Source organism: Trichosurus vulpecula, chromosome 9 (assembly GCF_011100635.1).
Source record: "Trichosurus vulpecula isolate mTriVul1 chromosome 9, mTriVul1.pri, whole genome shotgun sequence".
NCBI classification, from domain to species: domain Eukaryota; kingdom Metazoa; phylum Chordata; class Mammalia; order Diprotodontia; family Phalangeridae; genus Trichosurus; species Trichosurus vulpecula.
Window position 1 is genome coordinate 197762949 of NC_050581.1, and position 27594 is coordinate 197790542.

General features: G+C 44.2%; 1 protein-coding gene across 1 annotated transcript in view; it reads right to left on the minus strand.

Annotated features, from left to right (window-relative positions):
* The window catches only part of AMPH (amphiphysin), a 197212-nt gene that overhangs the window by 21654 nt on the left and 147964 nt on the right, over positions 1–27594 (minus strand). Inside the window, exons 12-17 of the mRNA XM_036739436.1 lie at positions 18914–19027; positions 15363–15386; positions 12998–13021; positions 9989–10021; positions 7315–7371; positions 6123–6233 (exon numbers count right to left, since the gene is read on the minus strand). Coding sequence (XP_036595331.1) covers positions 6123–6233; positions 7315–7371; positions 9989–10021; positions 12998–13021; positions 15363–15386; positions 18914–19027 — 363 coding nt within the window. The remainder of the gene's footprint in view (positions 1–6122; positions 6234–7314; positions 7372–9988; positions 10022–12997; positions 13022–15362; positions 15387–18913; positions 19028–27594) is intronic.

A 27594-nucleotide genomic window follows, 5' to 3' on the forward strand; every position in this document is an offset into this window, starting at 1 on the left:
ACTGAAAGCTATATAATTATGAATACAAGCTTGGCCCTAAAGAAAAGATGAGAAAATATACCTTCTTCCCTTCTTTGTGCAGAGGTGGGGGACTATGGATAGGAAACATGGCATATATTATAAGACTTGGTTGCTATGTTGCTTTTTTTTTACTGAATTGCTCCCTGCTCCCCCCACTTTCTTTTTAAATTTCTTGTTACAAGGGAAGACTGATTGGGTTGGGAAATGAAAATGATGTAAAAATAAGCTGTATCAATAAATACAATGTTAAAAAGAAATTAGCATGCAATGGGGGCTGTGGTATAAACTGCCCTGCTATTTATCAATGCTTCAGGGTTATGATGATTAGCCCACATGCCCCAGAATGAATGCCAGATGAATACCAGAGATAGGGAGGCTGTGAGTCAAGGATTTGGGATGTCATTTTGAGAGAATTGAATGTAAGGAAAAAGACTGGAACTTGGGGTGAGGAAGGAGGGGCATGTAGACAAGGAGGCCATTTCTTGTCCCAGAGCACATCTTACTTCTGCTACTATTGACAGGAGTTTTCTGGGTTGTGCCAGCATTGGATTTGGGGGACACTGATATGTGGGCCCTCAGAAGACCTCAAGACTTTACTCATATCCATAAAGTATCCTGAGGTCCAGAACTGAGAGACACAACCAGTCCCAAACATCACAATTTCAACATTCATTCACCAAGAAAGCCCTTCCACTTTGTCTTTTCTCTTGCTAACAACACAGAGCTAAGAATGGATTTGGGACTGCAAGAATTCGTTGCTCTTTTCTCCCCCCCCTCCCCCAAAAATGGTATGGAGGCCGGATGATGATGGGAGGATGTGTGGCTTCAGTTTTATTCTTTATTATTTAATGTGCCTTTCTTTTTGATAATAACTATCTATTTTTACCGCAACTGCGATGTCATATAATTGAGAGTCTTTGGGGGGAAGAAATTCAGGAAGACTGTGAACTTGTAAACATTAATTTGAGTAAATTGAAGCCCAAACAGGCTTTATACACTTGAAAGTACAGGTGCGTGGGAGGTAGAAGGAGTCTACAGATAGCAACGATTGTTTCTCTAAATGTCACACTGTTGGTCCCAGGAGAAACTAGGCCTTCAGAAGGTCTTTGCTTCCTGTTGTTTAAGGCATGGTCCTTAAGAAAGAAATCTAGCCCAAATCACTCTGGCTGTCATTGATTGGCCAAGAATAGGTCCCAGCCCAAGCCTCACTTGGTCATTGTTTGGGCCCTGATGGCTCAGAGTGGGTGTAAATAGCAATTGTTTCTGTTTTGGCCAGAAACCCTGGTCTTCCCCTTCCAGAATGATTTTTTAATTAGGTAAAAGAGGCCATTCTTTGCCTCATTTCCTACCTATCCTTAATCCCTGAATGGGTGTTGCCTCAGACAAACTGAGATGTGGGAAAGACTTTGACTTAAAAAGGCCAAGGTCTCCCACTGCATCCAGGACCATCTCCAGTCATCCTGATCTATCTCGCCAGTGGACTCAGATGGTTCTGGAGGAGAAAGTGAGACTGGTGACTGCACAGCCCTCCCTCACTTAAATCCACATTCACTTGCATGTCATGGCATCACCTCCCTGATGTCATGGTCCTCTTCAAGAAGGAAGGACAAACAACAGCAGCTTCCTGTTGTGGTGGATAGAGTGCTGGGCTTGGAGTGAAGGGTGCCAGGTTCAAATTCTGTTTCAGATCCTACTGTATCTGTGGCCGTGAACAAGTGCCCTCTTGGAGCCTCATTTCTCCATCTCTAAAATGCAAGGTTTGTGTTAGATGGCATCTAAGATTCCTTTTAGCTCTCAGTCTTTAATCCTGTGTATGATATTGGAAACATGGGCATGCAAAGCTGATACACACACATGTTGTATTATCTCTCTTACCTCCTAAGCAAAGTGTTCACTTAGGAGAGGGAGAGGCCTTTTCCTTGGGTTTCTCTTCCTTCTCTAACTTTCACATATCTTTTGGGGTAGGACCTCTGTTTTACTATGATCCAGGGGCAAGAGCTCCAGCTGAGCCCTCATAAGACATGGGTTCAAATCCTGCCTCTGACATTTACTGTTTTATCTTAGCAAGCCACTTAATGAACTAGGGCCTCAGTTACTTCATCTGTAAAAAATGAGGGAATTTGACTAGATGAAGTCTGAGGTCCCTTACGGGAATTCAACATTCTATGATCTCGTTCCAGTGGCGCTGCACTTTGGGATGAAGCCTGGGTTTGTTTGTAAGAATCACAGAACAGTACTCTCTCCCCTAAGTCGATGTTTTCCTGTCTTTGGGTCACTAACAACAAGGAGCTCTGCAGAGATTCATCTGGAGATGAGGCTGAACCCGAATTATTAACAACTCACCCATAACTATGTCATCACTTCCATTCTCTCCTCTGTATCTCCAGTCCCCTTATCGCATTCTTTTCTCTATTGATTCTACAAACATGTATTAAGCACCTACTGTATGCAAGGCATTGCCCTGAATATGGGGATAGAAAGAAAGACTTCTTTCCCTCAGGGTGTCTGCATCCCAAGGGAGGAAGAGAGAATATACAGTGGTCCAGTGGAAGTGTGATGGATTTGAAGCATGAGAATCTCAGTTCAAATCTATCACTGTAACAGGACAATGATAAAGATAACATTCACATAGCATTTGATGACATCTCTGTGAGGTAAGGCATCCATTGCAATGGAAGCTCTTTCTAAGGATGGGTGATTTTTTGCCTTTCTTTGTAACTACTAGGCTTAGCACTGTGACCTAGCATGGGTGGTAATTATTTCAGAACCATAGAATCTCAGACCTGGGAGGGAATTCTGAGTCCATCTAATTTAACTCAACTGAATAAGAATCTCTTTAATAGCATGCTTTTCACAACCACTGCCACCACCCCTCAACTAGCACCTTCCTTCAGAACCCAATGGAGACCCCTGAATCCAAGAGGCCTTGGAATGGAAGTGCTTCCTCCCACTGACCAACTACCACCAACGGACTGGTAACCCTGAGAGCCTCAGGAATCGAACCACTCCCACCTACCCCCTGCCTCAATCACTGATATAGTTTCCAGCCCAACCATTATTCCAGCAAACAATCCTTGTGGAGAGGTGACCTGGAAACTGCTTCTGTAGGTGTTGAAGCCCTTGCCTCCTCAACAACTACAGTTACTAAAGATCTTCAAAAGAACATCCTCAACACCAACATCCTTGGCATCATCAAGTGGTACTGCATTAGAAAGATATGATTTATCAGTGGAAATGACATGAAAGGAGACACCTGACCTGATTTTGCCTCTGTACCCTAAGGACCATGGACTTTTTCTATCTTACTCACTGTTAAAACTCCTTACACATTTTATATTAGAATGTGAGCTCCTTGACAGCTGGGACGCACTCTGCCTTTCTATTTGTATCCTCAGCACTTAAAATGAATAGTACATTGTAAGCACCTAATAAATGCTTTTTTATTCATTCATTCATTTATTCATTCATTCAGGGAATGGGAAAAGGAGATCCACTGATAAAAATGAAGGCCCTATTTGGGCAAACCTTAACAAAGTGGAGAATGAGAGTAGGACTACCAAAAACAGAAGCACTTTTCTTCAAAACTCTGTCACATTTGACATAGAGACAAAATCTTCACCTACTACCCTCTTCTTTGTAGAAGAAATTTCATGATGAATCCTATCATCAGTCTCATTTTCTATTGTATCATCCCTTTTATTACAGCTTTAATGAACTTGTAGAGTGAGCTTTGATTGACACAGAAGTGTCCTGGTGACATGTACTGAAGCCTATCCCTGTGTAAGGCCAGATAAAGCCTTCTGATAAGACAAGCACAAAAGTCATATTAGAGGATGTTGAGGCTGCTAAGGCAGATGGAAGCAGGAGTTAGAGAGAGATGGATGGAGAAAGCTGTCAGAACCCTCTAGTGTCACAGCTTCTGTGTTGGAAGGGAGCTAAGAGACCACGTGGTCCAACCCAAACCTGAAGTCAAGAACTTGGGTTCAAATCCTAGCTCTCCTTCTTACTACCAGTGTGGCCTTAGGCAAAACACTTCACTCCCTCAGGCCTCAGTTTCCTCATCTGTCAAATGAAGAGGTCAGATTAGATGAACTTTAGGGTCGATCCCAGCTCCAAATCTATGATCCTATAATGTTATGATCCCAATTAAGGGGTCATACAACCTCTGCTCGCAGACCTCCTCCAGTGAGACAACCTGCCATCTTGAAGGGGTCCATTCAATTTAGGGAAGCTTTCCTGACATCCAACTTAAATTTGCCTCATTGTATCTTCCACTCAATGCTGCCCTTTGGGACTAAGCAGAACAAGGAGGAAAAAGCAGCATTTTATAGAGAAAGGCTATTCAAACAGAATGTGTAGATTTTCTTGTCTTCCCAACCAGCAAGAGTCCAATAGAAATGATTCAGACAAAAATAGGACAAATCCACCCTGCTTTTCTCTATCCAATCTTCCTACCATCACTTCATTATTTACGTGACTTTATCCTTCTAGTCTATTAATAAATAGCAGATTTGACAGATGGTCTACACACCTTACTGCAAAGATGACCTAAGGCAAGTACAACATGGACTTTCAATTCTCATTATCTAATCTCAAAAATGGTATTTTGGGTTACAAGGAGATTGTTTTTCCTATTTGTATGATTTCTCGTAGAAGCCTGTATTTGATGACACACTGATTGAAATTCTTCAGAGATCTTTTACTGTATTCCAGGATAGACTGGTCTTCACTCCCTATTGTAGCTTTAAGTCAATTTTCCTTAGTCTCACCCCCTGACTTTCATATGGATTGCACTGTCAAGTTCAACTCTGTTCAGCATCTACCCTTCCACTTCCCACCATGTTTCACAGCTGTATTTCACACCAGCCAATGCGGACAGACTAGACTTGCATTGAGAGTAGTAAGGGCGTGTGTTCATAATTCACTATTTTAAATACTGTTTGGACACTTGACAATCCAGGAAGTCAAAGCTACAACCCAGAGCAAATCATCATTTTCATTAGTATATTATAGCTAGTTTCTCATTGAATTCAATAAAATTTCTCATTCATACTTTGTACTTTTGTGTCAAAGATATTTCCCTACTCACTATAGGTCATTCTTGACAGGGACCTCTAGAAAATGTTCACTAGGAGTGGGGATATAGATTGTGTGTAGGTTGGTTTAGAGAGGAACCCTAGTGTTACTGAATAGAGAGCCAGCTTTGGAGTTGAGGACCTAGGTTCAAGTCATTCCTCTGACTTAAGGAAAATCATTGACCATGTCAGTGCTCTGGGAAGCCCTCTAAGATTAGAAGGAGCAGGTGCTGACCTGCATTGGCTTAGGCAGTTTCTTTATCCAGGAGTTCTGTATCCCAGTGAAATCACAGGTTCAACTTGTATCCTAATCCTTATAGAATAGTCTACATACAAGAGTTCTTACCCTGGTATCTATGAACTTTTTAAAAAAGCTTTTTGATAACTGTATTTCAATATAATTTATTTCTTTTGTAATCTTATGCACTTTATTTTATACATGAAAACATAATTATGAGAAGCTTCATCAGACTTCTGCCAAAGGGGTTCATATTTCTCTCTCTCAGTTTCTCTCTCTCCCTCCCTCCCTCCCCCTCCCTCTGTCCTTTCCCCTCTTTCCTTTCTTCCCTCTTCTCTCTCTCTCTCTCTCTCTCTCTCTCTCTCTCTCTCTCTCTCTCTCTCTCACACACACACACACACTTAAGAAGCATTTGACCACAAAGTAAATCTGGTCTGGTAAAAAGTGTCAGTAGCACAGTGTGCTTTACCCAAGAAGTTAAGTCTATAGCTTCTTGAACAGAACTGCTGTTCTCTAGTAGTCTGAGTATCTTTACTTGAAAAGCAGGGCCATCGGTCAGTGAATGAATGAAGGATGTGGAATGGAAGGGAGTTAAAATGTCCAGGGGCACATCAAAATCTACGTGAACTCTCTCAGCTGAGATATTCATGGTGGAAGCTGGTGTCCACAGTGCTGTGTAAAGCAGAAGGATGGCATGGGAGCTGAACTGATGAATGAATGGAGAGATGACTCTGGTGGTGAGGAGGTGAGGATGGCATGGATGGATGGGAGTGGAAGCTGACACTCACCTCAGCCTCCTCTGCTGCCTCACTAGGCTCGATGTCTTGGCCCTCAGCAAGAGCTTCAGCCAAGGGCTCCTCAGCTTTGGGTTCTGTGGGGGGCACTTCTTCCAACTCAGCCTTTGTTTGATTTTATTTTGGGGGTGGGTTAGGAGAAAAAGAAAATGTGAAAAGTGAACCCAAATCACCAAGGCATGTTTGGCAGTTAAGGCTAATGGTGTCCTCTACCTGTCTAGCTTTAGTGAATTTTCCGAACTTGATACCATTAGACTTTAAGATATGTCCCTGTTAAGTGGGCTCATGGCATTCCTGCTGACACCAAGAGCTTTGGGCTCCTTTGGGCTTCCACAAATACTCATCTGGTGAACATTGTGCTAACCTTGGAAGATGCTACAAAAAATAGGGCCCCCTTTCTGTGATGTCCCTGAAGATGAAGGGCACATATTTTCAGAAAGGATCAATTTATAAGGAATGCTGCATGTGGGAAAACTGCTTTGAGGCCTCCCAGCTCTGAATGACCAAAGGCAGAATGAGTGCTATGGTGGACCAGTTTGGAAGTCGAACAGGAGAAGCCAAAATAGGTGAAGATGGGATGTCCTCATGCAAAAACAATATTTCCAACTGAGAGCAACAGATATTATGTATACAGTGCTCCATATAAATAAGATAGTGCATGTGGGACAGGAAAGATAACCAGATAGGCTGCTGAGTGGCCAGGGGATATAGTGATGGGCTTGGAGTCAGGAAGACCTGAGTTCTGACCCTGCCTTCTACACAGACTAGCTGTAGGTGACCCTGGGCAAGTCACTTGGCACTGGTAAAATGAGAGGCTTGGATTTGGTAGCCTCTGAGGATTTTTACAGTGTTAATTTATGTCAATACAGAATCTATATATAAGAATGGTTTGAAGTACATGAAATAAAATGTGTAGGATTATCAATTATAGTGAAAAAATGTTGGACATTTTTCCCATTCAAGTTCACAGACCCAGGTTCAGAATCCTTGTTCTATAGGTGGCTAGGACCAAGCTGAGAAGTCAGAGAAACAACATTCCCCAGCTCTCTCGCCTGTTTGTGTAGAAGAGAGGTCCCTGGACATCCAAAATGATGAATCTCCATCCCTGAGAGAATGAGTTGTCAGCCAAAACAGGGGAGAAAGAAAATGTTCATCTTTCCCTTGTCTACAAACCAGAGCTACTTACCGAGACATCCGGCACAGCCTGACTGGCGGGTATGGTGAAGAGAGAAGTGTCCTGAGGCTGGGCATTGGGAAGAAAGGGATCTCTTAAATCACCAGCATTTTGAAAACTCCCCAAGAGAGCATATAAAAAGTGTCACCTTAATGGCTGTGATTAGAAACCTTCTAAATTTACATCAAAAATCTAACTGAAAAAAGCAACAGATTCAACCACAATCTCTTGCGTGTTTGCACTGAATATGCACCTGGATTTGAAGAAACAACACAGTGAGAAGAAAAAGATTCCTAAATATCCATTCCCTTCAGAGCTGGTCTGCTGCCAGTCTTATTCTGCCCACCTGCTGAGGCCCAACTTGGTGCCTTCCAAGGTCCAACATGATGCATCTATTAGACACTAGTGAGGTCCTAGACCCTAGACTCTGATAGGGGCTAACACATTGTGTCTGTACCTGTGTGCCAAGCATCTTGTGAGTGGGTCAATGAGATTGACAGTCTATTAGCCATGGAGACCAGGAGGGCTGAAGGTGAGGACTCCTTTGTCCCTCTCCTCTCTTCAGCCAAAGCCTGGAGCCCCATCTGAGGACACCCTCTCATTGGCAGTGGTCTTAATCACAAGAACTAGGTTTTAACACCCAAAGTAGGGTTGCCCTGAGCAGGTAAAACCTGGATGATGCACAACCTAAGAGAGAAATAGATGACCTAGAGATGGTCCAACCAAGGGCCAAAGGATGGTGAAAAGTCTTGGGTCCGTGTCATAAATGGATCCACTGAAGGAACTGAGGATGTTTAACTTGGAGAAGACTTAGAGGAACACAATAGCTATCTTCAGGCATGTGAATGGCTGTCACCACAGAAGAAGGATTAGACTCAGGAGAGAGAACTAGGAATAATGTGTAGATGTTGCAAAAGAGGCAAATTTGGACTTGATGTCAAGGAAAACTTCCTTTTTTTGAGGGGGAGTGGTGAGGCAATCAGGGTTAAGTGACTTGCCCAAGGTCACACAGCTACTTAGTAAGTGTCAAGTGGCAGGATTTGAACTCAGATCCTCCTGACTCCAGAGTCAGTGCTCTATTCACTGTGCTGCCTAGCTGCCCCTTAAGGAAAACTTCCTAACAGAGCTAGCCACAAAAAGGATGGGCTACCTTGGGGGGGAACAGTTTGGCCCTCACCAGAGGCCTTCAGGAAGAAAAGGGTGGACCACGAGTTGGGTCTATCATAGGGGGATTTGTTTTGGGTCTGAGTTGGGTTAGATTATGGGTTCTAAATCTGGAGTCCATGAACTTGGCTTTTAAGAAAAAAATTTGTATTTCAATATAGTTGGTCTCCTTTGTAATCTGATGTATTTTGTCTTATGCATCTAAAAGCATAACTCTGGGGAGGATCTTGGGCTTTGCCAAATTACCAGAGAAGTCCATGATGGAAAAAAAATGCTAAGGGCTAGATGGTTACTCAGGCCCCTTCCCAATCTGGGATTCTAGGGTTGCTGCTATCATGCTTCCTGTCTCAACAGCTTCTCAAAAAACCACAGGCAAAGGACATGTTTCCAAATGGCCCATCTCCCTTAAAAGGATTGAGTGGGTACTTATGTGTGTTCGCTCTTTGCTGGTGACAACTATCTCTGCACTTGGTATGACTGGACCTCACTAATGGGCACTCTGGCAGCAACACCATCCTGACATCCACTTCAGGTTGGTGGGGGTCTGTACAGTCCTGAGATTGTGGGATAATCTCCACCCCTCTACAAATGGAGCCAGACTAAGACATCAGTGGCTCTGGAAGCCAACTTGTAGGGAGGAATTCCAGAACCTTGGAGTTGGAAAGGATGTCAGTGGCCATCTGGTCTAACCCCTACCTGACAAAGGCTCCCCACCACAACACTGCTTGATAAGTTTTCATCTGGCCTCTGTTTACCGATAGCCCATTTCACTGTCTCAGGGGCAGCTCTAATTGTTCCTATATTACACCTAAATTTACTTCTTTGTGGCTCATTCTACCTGTGGGCCAAGAAGCCCCAGTCTGATCCCCTTCCATGAGGCATCCAGACTAATACCTGAAGTGCCCTCGTTTCCCCCTAAGTCTAGGATATTCCAGGTTAAATGCTCCCAGTTCCTTCAATTGCTACTCATATGACATGACACTGAAGTCCTTCACTCTCCACTTTCTCAGTGTCTTTCCTGAAATATACAGTTCTCCACTCTTGTTTGAGCGGGGCAGGAAGAGTGGCACCATCACTTCCCTGGGTACACTATGGCCTTCATTATTCGTTTTGTCTCCATACTTCTACATTGAACTTCAGGGAGGAATTTCTTCAGAAACTTTGTGAGTGCCTTCCTCAGAATCCCCACCCCCCTTTTTGTCTCCTTCCCCCAGCCTTTCAATAGCAGCCCCACATTCCTCTTTCGAGAGCAGAACCTGGTAAGCCTTGAAGCCTAAGGGATCATTTCATTTACTTATTCCCTGTATGACCTTAAGCAAGTTTCCCCCTGCCTGGGCCTCTGTATTCTCATCTACAGATGTGCATCCAAGGACCCATCAAGGGTCAAGTCTTATGAGTCTATCCTTTATGATCTATGTCTTGACTTAAAGAAGCCTCTGATCTACTCACTTGGATACCCATCTATGCACATAGTTCAGTCATTGCTAGCCCAGAGTGACTCTCAGACTCACTTATTTCTTACCTGGGTGAATCCGTTGAAGGTACCACTGGATGCCTAGGTGGAAGTGGAGACCGGAATGTGTTACTTGTTAAGTCTTCATAGCCCTTGTTAACATTCATATAGTTTTACGTGTGGACATGGAAAAGACAATGACACATCACCAACGAAACCAAAATGGAGAGAAAGGGGAAAGGCCATGAGCAAGAGTATGTATGAGACGGAGGAGGCCACAAGGGAGAACATCCAATAGGCTGCTGACAAAAAAAGGTCCAATACTCTTTCCAGTAATTTCTGGTGGCTATTTCACTGTTCCCAAAGACTCCCTCCCATGGCAATGGTGGGACAGCCCTAAGGGGTGAGCTCCCAATGTGAGCCTTGGGGTCTCTCTACCATCAGGCATGACCATCACTGGCCTAGTTATTGTCAGAAGAGATTTCCCTGGTTTTAGTAAACAGCAATGTTAAAAATTTTATGCAGAGTGAGATTTTCCCAATGTGTGTGTGTGTGTGTGTGTGTGTGTGTGTGTGAATATAAGTTATTCATGCATTCCTTATCTGTAAGCACTCTGAGGGCACCAAATATAGTGCAGAGACACAAGCAGCAGGTGGAGAACCTGGACTGAGTATCTGGGTTCAAACCCAAGCTCTACCACTACACCTATGTGACTTTAGGCAAGTCACTTATCCCCTCTGGGTCTCAGTTTCCTCCTGTGTCAAAAGAAGAGCTTGGAGGAGAGGACGGCTGTGGTTCTGTTCTAAATTGATGTCACTGTGAGTCACGTCTGCTTCTGTTCACAGTATGGCAGCTTGAAAGGCAAACACTCGGTGCCTGGGATGGGGGCACAGACCAGGACTGTTTATAATGATCACCCTTTTTTTGGTCAACCTATTTGTATGGTCAGGCTGCACAAAGTTCAGAGGATGTAGGGTTGTTTGTCAAGGAGATCAGCAGGGGCTCACTCAGAGAAGGAAGGCATGGACCATGGACGTGTAGGAGACACAAGGTAACAGAGCCTAAGGGGATCTTGGGCTAGGCTAGGCTACACACCGGGGTAGGTACCTCTTCTTTCTCAGCCTCTACTTCTTGGTACAACACTCCATATCTCCGGTTAGCAATCTCATCTTCAGATAAGTCTGAGTTGTTGGTCTCACTGTCTTTAGGACTATTTGAACTCTCGGTGCTAGCATTTGGGGAGCTGCCCACGTGGAACAGAACCATGGGTCTTGCTAAATCCTGGCTTTGCTGATAGACACTCATGCTGGCCTGTTCCCCAGATAACCCTGCTTTCAAATGAGCCTCCAAAGTCCTCTTGTTGGCATCTAGGCCTGCATCTTCCCAGCAACTACTGGAACCTCCCACGTCTTGGGTGGGCCACTGATTAACAAATTCAGGCCAATTATCCAAGCCATTCTTTGGGCCATCTGGTAGACCACTGAAGTCCCAGGAATCCTCATTATTCACTGTAGGGTCCCAGTTGGGTAGCCAAATCTGATTTGCATCTATTCCCCAAGGATCTGCCTCTGAGCCTTCTGGCTTGCTAATACTATTTCCACTGTCTTGGGGCATTGCAGTTTCAATCCCTTCTCCCCATGAACCTTCTGCTTGACCTGAACACAGGTTATTACTACATTTGGCCCCAGTGTTGTCAGAAGAGGCAGACTCAGCTCTGACTGGCAGGGCCATTTCATCCTTGCTGGGGATGAAGGCAGCTTTGGGGTCATCAATGATGCCTACGTTTTGGAGTGTGTTGACACTGCCACATTCAAGTTCATGAGCAGTCTCCTCTGTACTGCTCAACCCAGCAACAAAATGAATGTCTGCCAGACCCGTAGGGTCTTGGACTGAGTGATGTACCATCTCTAGGTCAGGAAGACCCGCTGAAATGGCTATTCCTTTCTCCATAGCTAAAGTCCACCCTACAGTGCTAGTGCCCTCAATATTTGCCACATGCTTTGTCTGGTCCTCTTGATTCCAGATGCCTAGGGCATTCTCAAGTTCAATTTCAAGGCCCTTAACAACTTCACACTTATTGATTATTAGTGGCACCTCATTATCTAACACTTGGACCTTATCTCTAAATGAACCTGGAGGATCTACTCCTAATTCTTTGTCTCTGTATTCCCTTTTCTCAAAAGAACCTTCCCCTGAGGAGACTCCCATCACACAAACATCCTCCTCTGTGATTCTGCATGTTTCCTGGCCTCCCTTTTCTCCTGTCTCAGGCTGCTGTGTGTCTCTGCTTCCTTGACTTCCCCAAGCTTCTTCTTCACATGACTCTGCACCTTCTATCCCTTGGGTGCTAACATTGCTGGTGTCTACCTTTTCGCATGTCTCCAAGCTTCCCCACATCGATTCTTCCATCTTTTCTTCTTCCTCCTTTGTCCCTTCCACACTTCGGTGGATTTCTTCTTGAAGGCTTCCAGTTTCCAAAACTGGCATCTCAGAGTCTAGTGAGGACTCAGAAGGCTGTTCCATCTCTGGACTCAGACCCATGGCAAATCTAGCTTCTGGCTCAGCTTCTGGGGAAATCAATGAGTTTTCTTCTGTGACAGCTGGCCCTGCCATGCTCTGCTCTGCCCCAGGCTCAGGTATGGATTCCTCTCCAGAATCACCTGCTGTAACCTCCTGGCTGACACTGTCTGTGCTAACATCTAGGCCCCAGATGAATGACCCTAGGTCACTTTGGGGGTCAGGAATGTCTTCGGCTGACCCGAGGTCTGGAGTTTCCTCCATGATCAGGTTACACAAGGAAAGGCTTTTTGAAGCATCAGGCTTTAGAGCAGGCAGAAGAGCAAAGGGGGAAAAAACAAAGTAAGATGAATTTGGTCATGGCAAGAGTGGGTGAGAAAACACACAGGTCAATGTCTGCACGAAGGAGGAGCTAGCGAGGGCCTCAGGTAAGGCTCCTCAGACTACGGGGGCACCTGGCAAGGTCATGAAAATAGCTGCTAATCTTTGGAAGGGACAAGAACACAAGCATTGCACACTCACCACTACAACAAAGCGAGAAATTTCAGAAAGTCAACCTACCGGCTGGACCAGTTCGCTGCTTGTCTGTGGGGAGGAAAATTAGACACATGAGGCAAGAGAAAGGCATGGCAAAGACAAGAGCTGGGCATGACAAATTCAAGGCAGCAAAGACTTACTAAGGGTCTACTGTGTACCAGGCACTGTGTTGGACTCTGGGGACACAAAGACAAAAGTGAAAATCCCTGCCTTCTGGGAGCTTAACTTCTAACGAAGGCAAATGACACATTTAGAGGTAGGTCAAAATAAAGAAAATACAAATTAATTTTGAGGAGACTAAGCTAGCAAGGCTGAGGAGAGGGGAGGGGGTGATCAGCAAAGGTTTCATGTAGGAGGTGACACCATAGCCTTGCTCAGTCGGAAGCTAGGGCTTGTATGCACAGGCCTTGGGGCTAGGGTGTCTTTGGGCTTTGTTCCATCCCTTTGCCTGATGAAAAGGGACAGAGTTATAATTTTTAAAGCCAGTGCTGATTTCATGAGGGTGGCTTATCAATGTGTACACAATCTTTGCTTAACAGGAGGAATAATAAGAAATATGGACTTGCTATGAAGGGGAATGTCCATTTCTGGAATTACCAACCACTTGTTTGTAGTCTGGCCCTGGCCAAAAAAGCACTTCTCACTGTTGAACCTCACTGGGAGGGCTGAGGGATCTGGCCAGCAGATCTCACAGAGGGGATTTTCCTCACAGCCCTGTGAAGTACAGTCCTTAGTATATCCATTTACAGGTGAGGTTCAGAGAGATTAAATGACCTTGTGGCTCATGATCAGAGAGCAGGCGAGAAGCAGAGGTGGAGATTTGGACCTAGTTCTGATCCAAAGTTTAGGGTGATACTCTGCTCTGCTACCCCTCCCTGGATTACCCTGCAGAGGCCAGAAGGAAAAGACCTTCACTATCAGCTGTCTTGGCACTGATGGCCATCTCCCTTACAGTCCTGCAGCAACAAGTTGGGAGGCATCAGCCTTGTGGATGATCCCAGGTTTTAGTTTTAATATCTCTCCTCCATTCCTAAATGCCAGGCAGGAAGAGGCGCACATCCTATGAGGGAGCATGAAGATGTGCCCAGAACATGGGGTCTTACCCTGAGCTCTCTGAATGTATTTATTTTTTAATATCTTGGTCATTGCATTTCAGTATAAGTGGTTTCTTTTGCAAATCTAAGTATTTTATAGATTTAAAAAAATTATCTAAGAAGGGCAGAGTCTAGCTTCACCAGACTGCTGCCAAAGGGGGCAGGACACACAAAACAAGGTGAAGAACCCCTGGTTCTAAAGGCTAATTGGACATCAATTGTTCCAGACACAAAGCAACCTACATTCGAAACATTTTTTGTCCTCATTCTGAAGCCACAGCTGAGGAGTGAAGCCTCTCATCTCACCCTATCACCCCTGGGTGGTTAACCGGAGTCATGGCAAGAGGCACAAAGACTTAGGTGTCCAGGATCTAGCCCCTGTGTTCTTGGTGGCACAGAGAAGAAACAGCCAGATTTGGAGTCAGGACAGTTCGAATTGGAATACTGCCTGTTTCACTTTCTAGCTGTGGGACCCTTGGAAAGTCACTAACTGTCCCTCGGCCCAACTTTCCAGTTTGTTAAAGGGCAATGAGAATAGCACCTACCCCACAGGGCTATTGTGAGGACCAAAAGGGGTGATATACATCAAGTGCTTTGTAAACCTGGAAGGGCTATCTAAAGGGTAGTAGTAGTAGTAGTAGTAGCAGTAGTAGTAGTAGTAGCAGCAGTAGTCGTAGCAGTGGTAGTTGTTGTTGTTAGGGTTAACCCTAACCCTGCTATTGCTATTATTTTCCTGTTACTCTACCTTGTGAACCCTGGATTTTCTATTCTTCTCATCTTTCTATGGATCTCTGGACTTTCTATGGATCTTCCAACCCAAGACCATCTCCTTCAGGGCTAAGCTTGGGCCACTTAAGACTGAGAGTCAGGGTGGTAGACTAGGTAGAGAGATGGCCTTCAAGCCAGGAAGTCCTGACTCCAACATGCACTACAAGACAACTCTCAGTACCTGGTCGCTTCCAAAGGCTACGAGCTAAGATGAGTTGCCAGTATGTGTCAGGGGAAGGAGTTTCCACTGGCAGTCCCCCTCTGCATACAGGTAAAATCACAGATCCAGACCCAAAGCAAGCAAACGAATCAACTTTGGGCGGCCAATGGTTTGAATGAATGTCAGACCTCCAGAAACACAGTGTACCTTCAGCAGTCTGGTAATGGTTCTACGGAGATCAGATTGGCAACCGATAACATAATTTTAACTTTCTTTGAACAAAAGTTTGGATGAAGAATTTTAAGTGTTACAGATTCTCTGGTGACCCAAAGGTATCAGCATATGCAATCCTTAGTAAAAGCCTTACCGTCCACAAATCCCAGGGCAATGTCTAAAAAGAAAAAAAGAAAATATTGTCAGTCCATGTAAATGAGAGTGTGTGGGAATGGCTGCTTCAGTGGGCTCCTGGTCAAGTAGCCGCTTGGCTTCTCCCAAGGCCTGGGGAGTGGGGGATTGCTTTACTCAATGCACCAAATCAGAAATTGGAAGAAAGGAGTACACATAGATAATGAAGCTTAGCATGTCTGCATCCAACACCATATAAAAAGGTTGAAAACTAGTTTGGAGTCCAATGTGGAGGCCTCTGAATGACAAGTTAGAATTTGGATTTTATTTGGTGGAAAATGTAGAGCCATGAAAGATTTTTGAGTGGGGGAAAAGAGGGTGACATTGTGGAAGAAAAACTCTTCTTAACAATGAGGATTAGAGCAGGTGGAAATGGGCTACTTGGAGAGGAAGTGAGTCCACTCACACTGAGGTCTTCGAGCAGAGACTTGCCAGTTTTGTGGCAGAGGAAAGGACAGACAAGATGACCCTCGAGATCTCTTTCCACATTGTTTTCTATCCTGCACATTAGGAAGGTGACTTAGCAGATGGTGAAGGAAGGGTTCACATAACCATAGGGCTGTCAGCATGAGCCACTCTCCATTAGACGAAGCACAGGGCACTGTTCTTTTTCCAAAATTTCCAAAGAGATTGCATTTTCCAGTTCTACCTTCTAGTTTAAAGTCTCAAGTGACACTCAGCCCTGCTAATTAACTGGTAATTAGTAGAGTTTCCCTATAAGACTTAATTGTACATTATATTAACTGACTTCTAATACCTTAATCATAAAGAGTCAGTTCAGAATTTCTCTCCCACTTTGGCTGGGGAGCAGAGGGATTGGGGAAACGTGGAAGGGGTGGCTCTCTCTACCCTTCATATGTCTGAGGCTCACCACCAAGGTTATCGCATCCCCCTCTGGGCAGTGGCACTGGAACAGATTCCTTGCATTCATAATGAAATACTATCAAACGGCAGAAAACTTAGAACTAAGCTTGGCCCTCCATTAATTTTGTGTGATCATTTTCAAATGCCAAGATAAAAAATCCACCTTGGAGAGATAATATTGCAGAGTGGACTGAGCACTGTACCTGGATTCAGCAAGACCCGGGTTTGAATTCCATCCTAGACACTTACTAGCTCTGTGACTTAACATCTCTGGACCAGTTTCCTTTGCTTTAAGATGAGCAATATGGAATCATTGGTCTCGAGAGTCCTTCCCTGCACTGGGTGAACTGATCTCTGAGTCAAAGGTGAAAACTCCAGGGATTGGGTTCTAGCTCACTCCCATTCCCCAATCCCTATCACACTGGAGCTGGATAGGACGGCCCAGCCTTAGTGCTTTCTCACATTCTAACACCTCTGCCCTTTTCTAAAGACATCAGCATGGACTGGGATTATTTCAAATTCAATTTAATAAAAAATGGCTGCCGAATGAGGCTCCATCTACCAAACACAAGGACCATTTCTATTTCCCTAGGACACAATGCCTTGATACTTATATAGCATAAGAGGTCATGCACTGACTAAGCTGATAATACCTACCATTTTCTCTAGAGAAAAGGGCCATTTGATACCATGTCTATCAGTCCACAGGATCATTAAAGGATGGACTTACTGCTTGGGACAGATGGCCAAGATCCCAAGATGGAGAGCTCTGTTAGTAGGAATAGTAGGATCCCAAACCCTGAGGGGAAGGGGTGAGTGGGGTCTATTTTGGATGGAAGAGAAATCACGCTAGGGTAAGGAAGATAAGTGTGCTGGGACTACAAAGCTTCATTCCTTCCTTAAAGTCAGAAAAGGTGGCTGTCGGCCTAGAGCTCAACCACTAAGATGGAAAAAGGGCTTTGCAGCACAGGGTAAACATCCATTATTTGAAAACATGGTGGAGATGTTTAAATCCAGGTCCTAGTGGGCAGGAGATAAGAGGACAAGATGAATTCTGTGGTTACCCTGTCCTTCTCTTATTTCAGAATGGAGCCTCTTTTACTGCTTATTCAGATTGGGATTGGGGTCAGAGAATCAACAGAGGGCACCCACTTAGAGAAAAAATATTTATGAAATCCAGAGTGTGTGGAACACCCCTAGTCTGTGGCCTGTTCCAACTAGGGTTTGATAGAAAAGTGGTCAAAACAAAACTGCTACAAAAATGGCCTATGTGGCATCCCAGCATCCACCCTGAAGCTTTCCTGTGGTCCCTGGCTCAAGACAGCTGTAGATAGGGAAAAAGCCTGCAGAGGTTTTATTCCTCCTGGGGACAATCACTACTAAAAAAGAGTTTCATGAATAGGGAAGGCATGAGTGATGGACCAAGTCAACTCCCAACTCTGTTTGGGCAACCTGGCCAACACTGTTTTGCTAAATTACTTGCTTCATTGATGTCTTAGACTCTATCCATGCTTCCTTTGCATGATACCAAGAGAGGCATCTATCCCTGCAAGGAAAAGCTAAGACTTTAAGGTGAGGGCTTGAGGAACATATCAGCATCTCATTAGTTGCATAGTCACAGGATGGCTCAATTCTTTGGCTTTAAATAATTCCCTACAGATAGATCCACACTTGAATATATCTCTTCAAATCCAACTCGAGGTCAAACACGTTAACAAATATGTTTGTTATTTTGGATGAATTAGCCCTCCAAGTTTTTCTCTTTGTTCTGATAGCTTGGAAAGGAGGGGAAGGGGGAACTGCCCTCAGATCACCTGGGAAACCATCATGAGGCAAGGATCAAGGCTGATCCTCTGTGACAGACGGGCCTATGAGAGCCTTAAAGGCAGACTTAATCCATCATGGTTAAATCAGGAAGGTGATTGAGGGTGAAGAAAACAGTAAGAAAAGTAAGTGGGCCACAGCTCTCTCATAGACCACTGCCTTCTAGGTAGAGAAAAGGGAAGATGATGGCTTGTGGGAAGGGCAAATTGCTAGGGCCAAAGGTGCTAATCCTCAATCATGTCTCTGTCTCTGAACTGTGTCCTGGTTGGTTCATATGCATCATCCTGAGAAGCCAGGAATATTAGAGATAAGGTTAGGGACAGGGATAGGACTTGTAACTCTATTGGTAGAGAGAACGCCAGGGGGGGAACGTTCCTGTACCAGTTCAGGTCATCACCTTTTCAGCAACTTATGGTCTTGGAGAGTTGTTTAGGTCCCTGAGGGGTTAAGTTACTCACCCATGCTCACACAGCTAGTATCTGTCAAAGGCATGACTTGAACCCAGGTCTTTCTGCCTTGTAAGCCAGCTCTCTATCCACCACATCACATTTTCAGTTCAAAGCAACTTTCGTAGAATGAGAAAATTAACAGGATAGAAAAGTTTGGGGACTTGTACAAGGCATCAGTTTGCTTATCTTCTCCTTAGGAGAAAGGGCTCCGCTGGGGGGAAAGTGGTTGATGGGATACGGAAAGAACAAAATCCTTTTCGTAAACTGACCAGCCATGTTCCTTGTTGGCAGAGAACTGACAAATAGGTGTCTGAACCTGCCACCTCCCCAGCCTTCTTCCCATCACCTCCCCTCCCCCAAAAGAAAAAGCCCCTACCTGAGACATGGGTGAGTGGGTAATTCCTGCTGACACTGGTGTAACGTCCGGCTTGAAAGGGTCGAAGTCCAAATCAAGCAAAGACTCTTCTTTCTTTGGCTCAGGAACTTCATTCTGTTAAGGAGGAGGTCAGTGATGTGAAATGGACATCAGGAATTGACCTGGCCTAGGCTTCCCTGCTCACATGGTCATGCATTGCTTCCCAAGCCTAGATCGTGAGGGATGGCTACCAGACTGACGAGTGGTCTGAGGACTCCTCCAGTATCTATGCTGTATTAAATGTCACAAGAACCAAGTTACAAGTTCCGGGGCAGGGGTGGGAGAAAGCGAAATAAAAAAAGAAATTCACACAGTAACTTTATTATATATTTAAAAGGAATAGCCAGTTGTACACAATAGATTTGCAGTTTCATGTGCAATTATCTTCTTATTATACGATATTATGGAAATGTCTAACTCCATAAATTAAAAATAAAGTAAATAAAAATTTGAAAAAGAACTAGGGAAAGGTCTTTGGTGCATTAAGGCACTCTTCAATGGGGGATTTTCAGAAAGCCTCAGACAAGAGTCCCATATGATGAGAAGATCTGGAGGGATTGCTAACTGCACCAGTAAAGGGACTGCCCAAACTAGAGATCGAAGAGTCAACTCAATCCAACTAAGGAAGTCTTTATTAAGCACCTACCATATGCCAGGTTCAGTATTGGGTGCTGCAGACACAAGGACCAAAATGCAATGATTCCTGTTGGCACAGTGCTTATATCCTCCTAGTCTGATACAAGATGCACACATACAAAGTAAACTAAAATACATGCAAAGGAATTTTGAAAGGTGGTGAGCCCACTAACAGTTGGAGGGGTGATCAGGAAAGGTGGAGACCAGGGGAGCCATTTGGGCTGGAATGTAGAGGGAGGAAGGGAAGGAAAGTAATACGCAATGAACTTGGAAAGCCATGTTGGAGTCAGATTTTCTGCTGGAGGTGACAGAGAAGCATCGACGCTTCTGGAGCAGGAGAGTGACCCAGTCAGATATGTGCCTTGGGATCCACAAGACCCCAAAGCCAGCTTGTTCTTCTGCTCGCATCTAACTGTGGTTAAAGGGCCAAAGGGAAAGGCCAGCCATAGCCAACCAGATAATCTGTGGCTGGTCTGAAACAAAGCTGAGCATCCCAACTCCAGTCTTTGGACACAAGGTTAATCTTTCTTTAGGGATTTTCTCTGTCTCTGTTTATTCCTCAGGCCTCGAAGTCAAAGACAATCCTGGGCCAGCATCACACAAGTTACTAGTGTTTGGAAATGCCCCCAAAGTAAATGGGTGCCTTTTACGAAGCCTGCAAGAGAAAGGGGAGGGCTTATAATGCTCTCATTAAGAATCCAAACACAAGGGAGGAGCTGTAATTCAGGAATCATCTTTGTGAATATGTGAAGGGAAAAAGAGCCACTAATGTTGGCCTATTCCTCACACCCACATGTCAGTTTGAATGGAAATGATGAAGTCCTCCCATCCCCCTCCACTCAAAGGTTTTCCATGGGCTCTGCCTTGAATTTTTCTTTGCAATAGCTGAGCTTGAAGGAGTCATCTGAACTGTGATTCAGATTTAGGCTCAAGGTGAGTTAAGCCTCTCAAAGATCAGGGATGTCCCAAAGTATAGTGACGTTAACTATCCATCATTAAAGTGTTACAGGTGGAAGCTGAGGGCTCCTTGGTTGGGGCTGTTTGAATGGTCTGCCCACTTCCTCTTCTGATGTGTCCCTGTTGAATGATAAATCATTACATATAAAAGATCCTCCATATTACACTGTAAGCCCAGCACATATGCATCAGGTTGCCCTCTGCATGAGCTCCCTCCCCCTTTAACAAACCTCTGGACTCTCCTACTTGGAGATGTGATAGGCCTACAAACCTCTGGACTCTCCTACTTGGAGATGTGATAGGCCTACAAACCTCTGGACTCTCCTACTTGGAGATGTGATAGGCCTCAAGCAAAGAATGCACAGACCTTCCAGACTCTCCTACTTGGAGATATGATAAGCCTTGAGCAAAGGATAATAAACATTTTTTATGTTAAACTTTTGGAGACACTGCTGTCCTAGGGGGCCTAGCCAGCTCCCAAGAATTATATCTCACAGGACCCCATTGTAAAGGTTGGCTCCCCTCCCAGTGGGAACATCTGGGATGAGCATTCTTTGTTCAAGGCCTTATTTAAGTTGCCATGTGGGTGAGCCACATTGGGATCTCACCCGTGGAGAGGACGCTTTGCCTGGGACTTTACCATTCAGGGCCCTGATCGAGCTGTACCCCGGGATCCCCCAGCTTTGAAGGATTAGGTGCTGGTGCTCCCTGAATTGGTGATGTATTAATGTATTGCTTTCTGTGTCTTTGTCACTTTTGCTGTGATTAGCTGTGTTAGTTATTATGTTGTAAATCCAATGTAATATTCCCTCTGTCTTTTAATAAAAGCATTATTCCATTGGGAATGCGTCATATTGCAGGTGTGAATCTGAACCTAGCTTAGCTTAATTTAACAATGGCATGGAGCTGACCCTGGGCCTTCAAAGTCTTCCAACACAGACACACTCATGTGCCATGGCATGGCATGCTGTTGGGACAAGCCTGGGTCGGGGAAGCCCCCCAGCAAGTCACCTACAGTCTGATGCCCATTTGGGGCCATGCTAATTCTCAAAGAGCATTTAGTAATTCACAGAGAGGCTGTAATCTATGTCATTGGAGGACACAAATTTGCTAATGAAATCATGGATAATTAGAATTTCCAAGTAAGAGGGAAGCATCTTGGTGCGGTGAAGAGAGTGCTTGATATGGAGTCATAAGACCTGAGTTCAGACGACTTGGCCACTTACTATCTGGGTGATGATGGGCAAGTCAATTCCTCTCTGGGCCTGAATGTTCTCATCTGTAAAGTAAGGGAGTCAGACCTGATCAGAGCATCTTAGCCCTTCTTTGTGTCATGGACCCCTTTGGTAGCAGGCTGGTAAAATCTATGACCCCCTCCCAGAATAATGTCTTTAAATGTATAAAATAAAATACAGCAGCATTATAAAGGAAACAAATTCTACTAAAATTGTTCTCAAAATATTTTTTTTAAATTAATGGATTCCAGCTGAAGAACCTCTGGATTAGATGATCTTTGAGATTCTACTTGTCTTGAAAATTAAGATCCTCAAAAGAATAGAGGGGATTCCTGTCCAGGACTCAATGGTTTTCTCTGACTGGATAGAGACAACGGCAGAGACCATAAAGTCAAATTCCTTCCTTTTATAAATGAGGGATCTTGGTGTTATAGTTGAAAAATCTCTACACAAGAAAACCCCAGTTAGATTGGTGGTCTCTGTGATGATTCAAGGGCTACAATTTCCTGGAATATTGAAGTTTTCTTATTAAAGCCCTGGATCTCATGCAATGTAAACTCATCACTCATGTCATTAGGCAAGAGCTAATCGGAAACTTGATTAAGAGAAGGGAAAGTTACTTTTAAATACGTTTTGAGAAGTAATAGACTCTGCAATTTATTTCATTTAGTATGATATTCTGAACTCTTGAGTGTAGTCTAGTAAATTGTCCAATAAATTGCTGGAGGAAAGGGAGATGAAGACATGGGGTATAGCGGTGTAGCATTCATGTCTCAAAGAAGGATTCCAAAGCTACCACCAACTGGCATTTGTAATATCCTCATTATCTGAGAAAATGTCAACATAAATCTTGGAGAATCACAGAATGTTTGGGGACCTTGTCCTGACTCCCTCATTGTACAAGACCTATCCAGTAATAAGCTAGTAAGTGATTGAGACAAGATTTGAACCTGGATCTCCTGGCCCTCAGTTTGTAGATGTAGATGGTCCTCTTGAGCTACCATCAGTAGGGCATGAGTTTAGGATACGATTATAACTATTTTTCTTGTTGCTATTATTGTTGTTTAATAGGGAGGACAGATCTAGTTGTCCTTATTCCCAACCACATAAATTGTGGCCAGGAGTTCATGGAATGGACTGGAGGTTCTAGCTCCTGATCGCAACAAAAAGCAAAACCAAGTCCCCCATGGCACAAATGTCATGAACACTGTGTGTTCACAAGAGTTGTTTCAATACCACTAAAATGACTTTTCAGGAAAAGTGGCTGCCAAACTGTAATCATCTATTCGGCTCCAAAAGAACTCTGGTCATACTGATGCAAGTATGCCCTCCAGGAGGGCACAGCCCAGCCTATCCCTGCCCGCCTTTCCTACGGGACACTCAAGTATGTGCACCCATAGCAGCTGTCCATGGTGTCTCTTCCCGACATGATGGGGGCCTTCCTTGCTTTTCCTTGACATTATAAAGATGCCAATGGAACATCCCAACTGTCTGCAGGTTATGGCTTGCCCTTGTTGCACTAAATGTTAAGGTGACTTAGATGATCCCCTATATGTCCTGGGGAATGCAGGACATGGTCACACCAGCAATATCTTCTCAATAGTTATTAAGCACACAGTATGTGGAATGTACTACGAGGCCACTAGAAGTCACAGTGGATAAATCACTGGACTTCGAGTCAGGATGACCTCAGTGGGAATCCACTCTGAGGCACTTTCTAGATGTGTGACCCTGGGCAAATCACTTAATATCTTCAAGCCTCATCCTTATCTGTAAGACGAGATAGTGATACGCTACCTGGTACATAGGATTGTTGTAAGTAAAGCATGGTAAAAATGTGACATTATAATAAGACAGTTCCTGCCCTCAGTGACTTCCAGTTCAGTTTCCTAACAAAAATGTGGTAGGGTTCACTATGTAAAAGGAAGCATAACTTAGGAACAACATTGTATCTTCAGAGAAGACATATTGGAAACTGTACTAAAAATGTATCCCAACAGAATCTCAGGGAAATAACAGCTTTCAACATTACTCTCCATGTAGGCACATCTTGCATCCCCAAGGTGGGGATGGGGTGGGAGCGGTGGGAGAGTAGACCATCAGCCCTCTTCGGCTTCCATTTTTGAGAAGTTTTCGGTAGCTGACCTGTCTCCAGATCGAAGCAGAGAATGAGCTGCTGATCAGAATGCTTGTGAGGGTTGTCGGTCTCCACCTGACAAACATTTTCCTCATCAGTGACTCATCCTTATATGTTAGAACTGTCAGCAAAGACCATCACTCTGGGCATAGAGATCGCCCAGGCAAGCCAAGGGAAGGGCAAATGTTCCGGAATGTTTTCATTTTTCATATTGTTTGCATTCATCATTTGGGCTAGAAGTGGATGCTCTAGGGAAAAAACCTTAAATGTTGAAGTGTATTAAATTCTTAAAGCTTGGGCCCTAATTTAAGGGATGTTTATCTCTCTTGAAGGTTAGGAAAAGGACATGGTGACAAAGTCTTTCAGGCTGTCTTTTTGGCAAGATGGGAGGATGGGGGCTGGATGAAAATCCAGTCTGGTGGAGTGAGAACCAGCTAAATTACTGAAGCCAAACAGTCATCATTCATCGAACAGTGTCAACGGGGAGGAAGGTTGGCTGTCTAGACTATCTGATAGGGGTAAAGAATTGGACTGGGAATTGTCTGCTAAGCAGACAAGGGCTGGATGTGAAAAGATGCCATCTAAGAGTTAAGAAAGGGAAAAACAGCTAATTGGCATAATTTACAGCATTGGGCCACTTAGAAAGGACCACGTTGGAGATATGTTAGGGAAGGAATAAAAGGGAATGGATCAATTACTCATTAACTATCCAATCTCCTTTCCCCCATCCCTGCTATAAACAAAAGAAGAGTGAAGGTCAGGCCTAGAATAGATCACTAGGAGGATGGTGGACTTGAAGAGAGTATCACAGAACCGTAGATAAGGGTTGGAAAGTACCTCAGATGCCATGCAGTCTAACCTCCTCATTTTATAGAGACCCAGGGAAGTTAAGTGATTTTCCCAAGGTCCCAAAGGCAGTATCAAAGCAGGATTTGAACCCAAGTCCTTTGACTCCTTGACACTGGAAGTGTTCCCAGAGACGTTAGGTGGGCACTTGCTGGGAATTTGGGGGGAGGGTCATCTACTGGGCAAGGAATTGATGTATATAATTTTTAGCATCTCCTCCACCTTGAGCATCCCAGGAGAGTAGAATTAGCTAGAGAGGAGAAGGAGGCATAATAGATGATAAGAGGAATTCAGTCTGTCATATTCATCTATGCACGACTGTCTGATTGGTGAACATTGTATTACTAGTTTAGAAGTGCTGCTGCCATTTAGTTCCTCCTGCTTAAATACGCCACACTGACAGATCCATTCCTGGTGTCCTTTTGAAAGAATGATCCCAGCAAAGAAAGCAAATGAGGTCTTATTATAATTCCAGGTTATTGGAGAGCAGAGGAAAGGGAAAGAATGGCTCATCACCTTTCAGGTGTAGACCTAGAAGAGCCAGGAGATGGTGAAACCAGGAGATCTCTTTTTCTTCTAAGGGCTTATTCACCCATAATGCCATTCTTCCAGACAGTCAGGACCATGACCTTCTTAGCCTGGTATTGAACACTCTCGACATCCTAGCTTCCACCTAGATTACCAGGCTTATTTCAATCTGGCCTCAGTTTCCTGGTTTGTAAAGTATGGAATTCAGACCTGATGACCTCCATGATCCTTTGCAGAATTAAATCAATGACTTCACTGTCCTTCATTGACTCTGAACCAGTCCAGTGGGCTTACTAGTTGCTTCCTAAACTCAATACACCTCCCACCGCTGGGCCTCTTGTGCCTTTTGGCTAGACAGCCTGCTTTCCTCACCTCTGCCTCCTAGAATCTCCAGCCTCTTTTAAGAATTGGGCAGCATGATGCCCTGGAAAGAGGGCTGAACCTGAAGGAACAGAACCTGAATTCAAATCTTAGTTGTGTGACTTCTTCTCTTTGTGACCCAGGGCAAGATATCACTCTCCACTCCTTTCCTCATCTGTAAAATGAGGAGATTGGACTAGATAAGTTTTAAATTCTTTTTCACTTAGTTCTATGATCCTGAGACCTAAGCAGCCACCTCCTACAGGAAGCCTTCCTGGATCTCTTCCTCTGTCCCCTCTAAGGTATTAGAATTCTCTCCCTACTCAAATTACTTTGTATTTCCTTATCTGTGTATGTGTGGCTTCCCCTTGATAAAGTGTAAGTTTCTTGAGGACAGGAGGTATTTCCTTTTAGACTTTGTATCACCAGCACCTAACATAGCATCTAGTCTTTAATAATTGTATATTGAAATGAAATAAACATAAAATCCCTAAGAGGCTGAGGGTTTATGAAATGGGTCATTATCCTGAGAATGAGATAAGATTCCTCCTTCTAGCCCCTTTATTTTGCAGATAAAGAAACTGAGGCTGATAGGTTAAGTAGCTTTCCTAGGGTCACAGAGCATGTAAATGCCTAATGCAGGATATGGATGAATCCAGGGATCCTTGAATCCGAGCCTGGCTTTCTGTCCACTAGCTGCCCAGTGAAGCCTCTTCTTGTCTGAACCCTCCAATCTCATGCCTTCTGCAAATCAAACCTAGCTTTTCTGATTCAAAAGAGAGGCCTATTTGGAGAGAAAATATTTCAAGAGTTGATAGAAACTTGATCTAAAATAGGATGCCCTGTGTAAAGCGCACATATAAAACATGTTTTTCAGAGAAGAAAAGTCCATTTAGATCCATGCCGATGCTCTAATTTCCAATATCCTGTTTTCCCCCAGCTGCTCTCACATCTTCCCTTTGTAATTCTGCTTATTCTCTCTTATCCATTCATCTGTATGCTGCTAAAAATAAAGAAGGGCTCCTGCTGATGCTCAATCCACTCTCACCACAGCTCTGCCTGTAATTCTGCCAGTTTCCCCAGATCATGTTTAATACGGGTGTCCTTGAGTCCAGCAACTTCCCTAGAGAAGTGCCCAACTACAGCAGCCATTCTGAAGGGAAGGGACCTGATGATACGTAGTGGGATGGAGGTCATGGGACCAGAGACACGGAGCCAGAAGGGACCTTGGAGGTTGTCAAGGCCATTCTGGTGTTCATAGACATGAAGAATGATGGTGACTTTGGAAAAAAAAAGATGGACCAACCTGCTGTCTGTGTACTGCCTCCATACTTCTGATCTCTTACAACCCAGATGGCCTTGTCAATGCTCTTGTCCTTGTGTGAGAGCCAAGAGGACTGCTAGAACTCTCCACTGATCATGGGTTGTGAGCTAACCCATGTCTATACGTTCAGAGAGTGGGAGGGAGTGCAAGCAAATAACAGTAACAGTGATGATGACAGAAACTGGCATTTCTAGAGCAGCTGGAAATTTGCAAAGCACTTTATGGCCATGAGCAGCAACGCCCCTGTGAGGGAGGGACTACCATAATATTTATCCCCATCTTACAGGCGAGGAAACCAAGCCTCTGAGAAGTGTCCAAGGGCACATGGCAGGCTCAAAGGATCATAGGTTTAGAAATGGAAGACACTTAAAAGGTCATCCAGTCCAACACTCAGTTGGAAGATGTTTTTTGTGAAATGTGCAAGAATCCCAAAAGGAATTGATAGATAGCAGCGTTAACCCAAGGCTGGTGCCTTCTATGTCTTTCTACCACTGGGACGCTTGCACTATTTTTCAAACCAAGGAACTTAACCCTCACATCCATATCCTTATTGAAAGCAAGGGGCTTCTATTATGGGATTGGAGCTTTAAATCTGGGAGAGATCTTCAGGGTCCTCTTG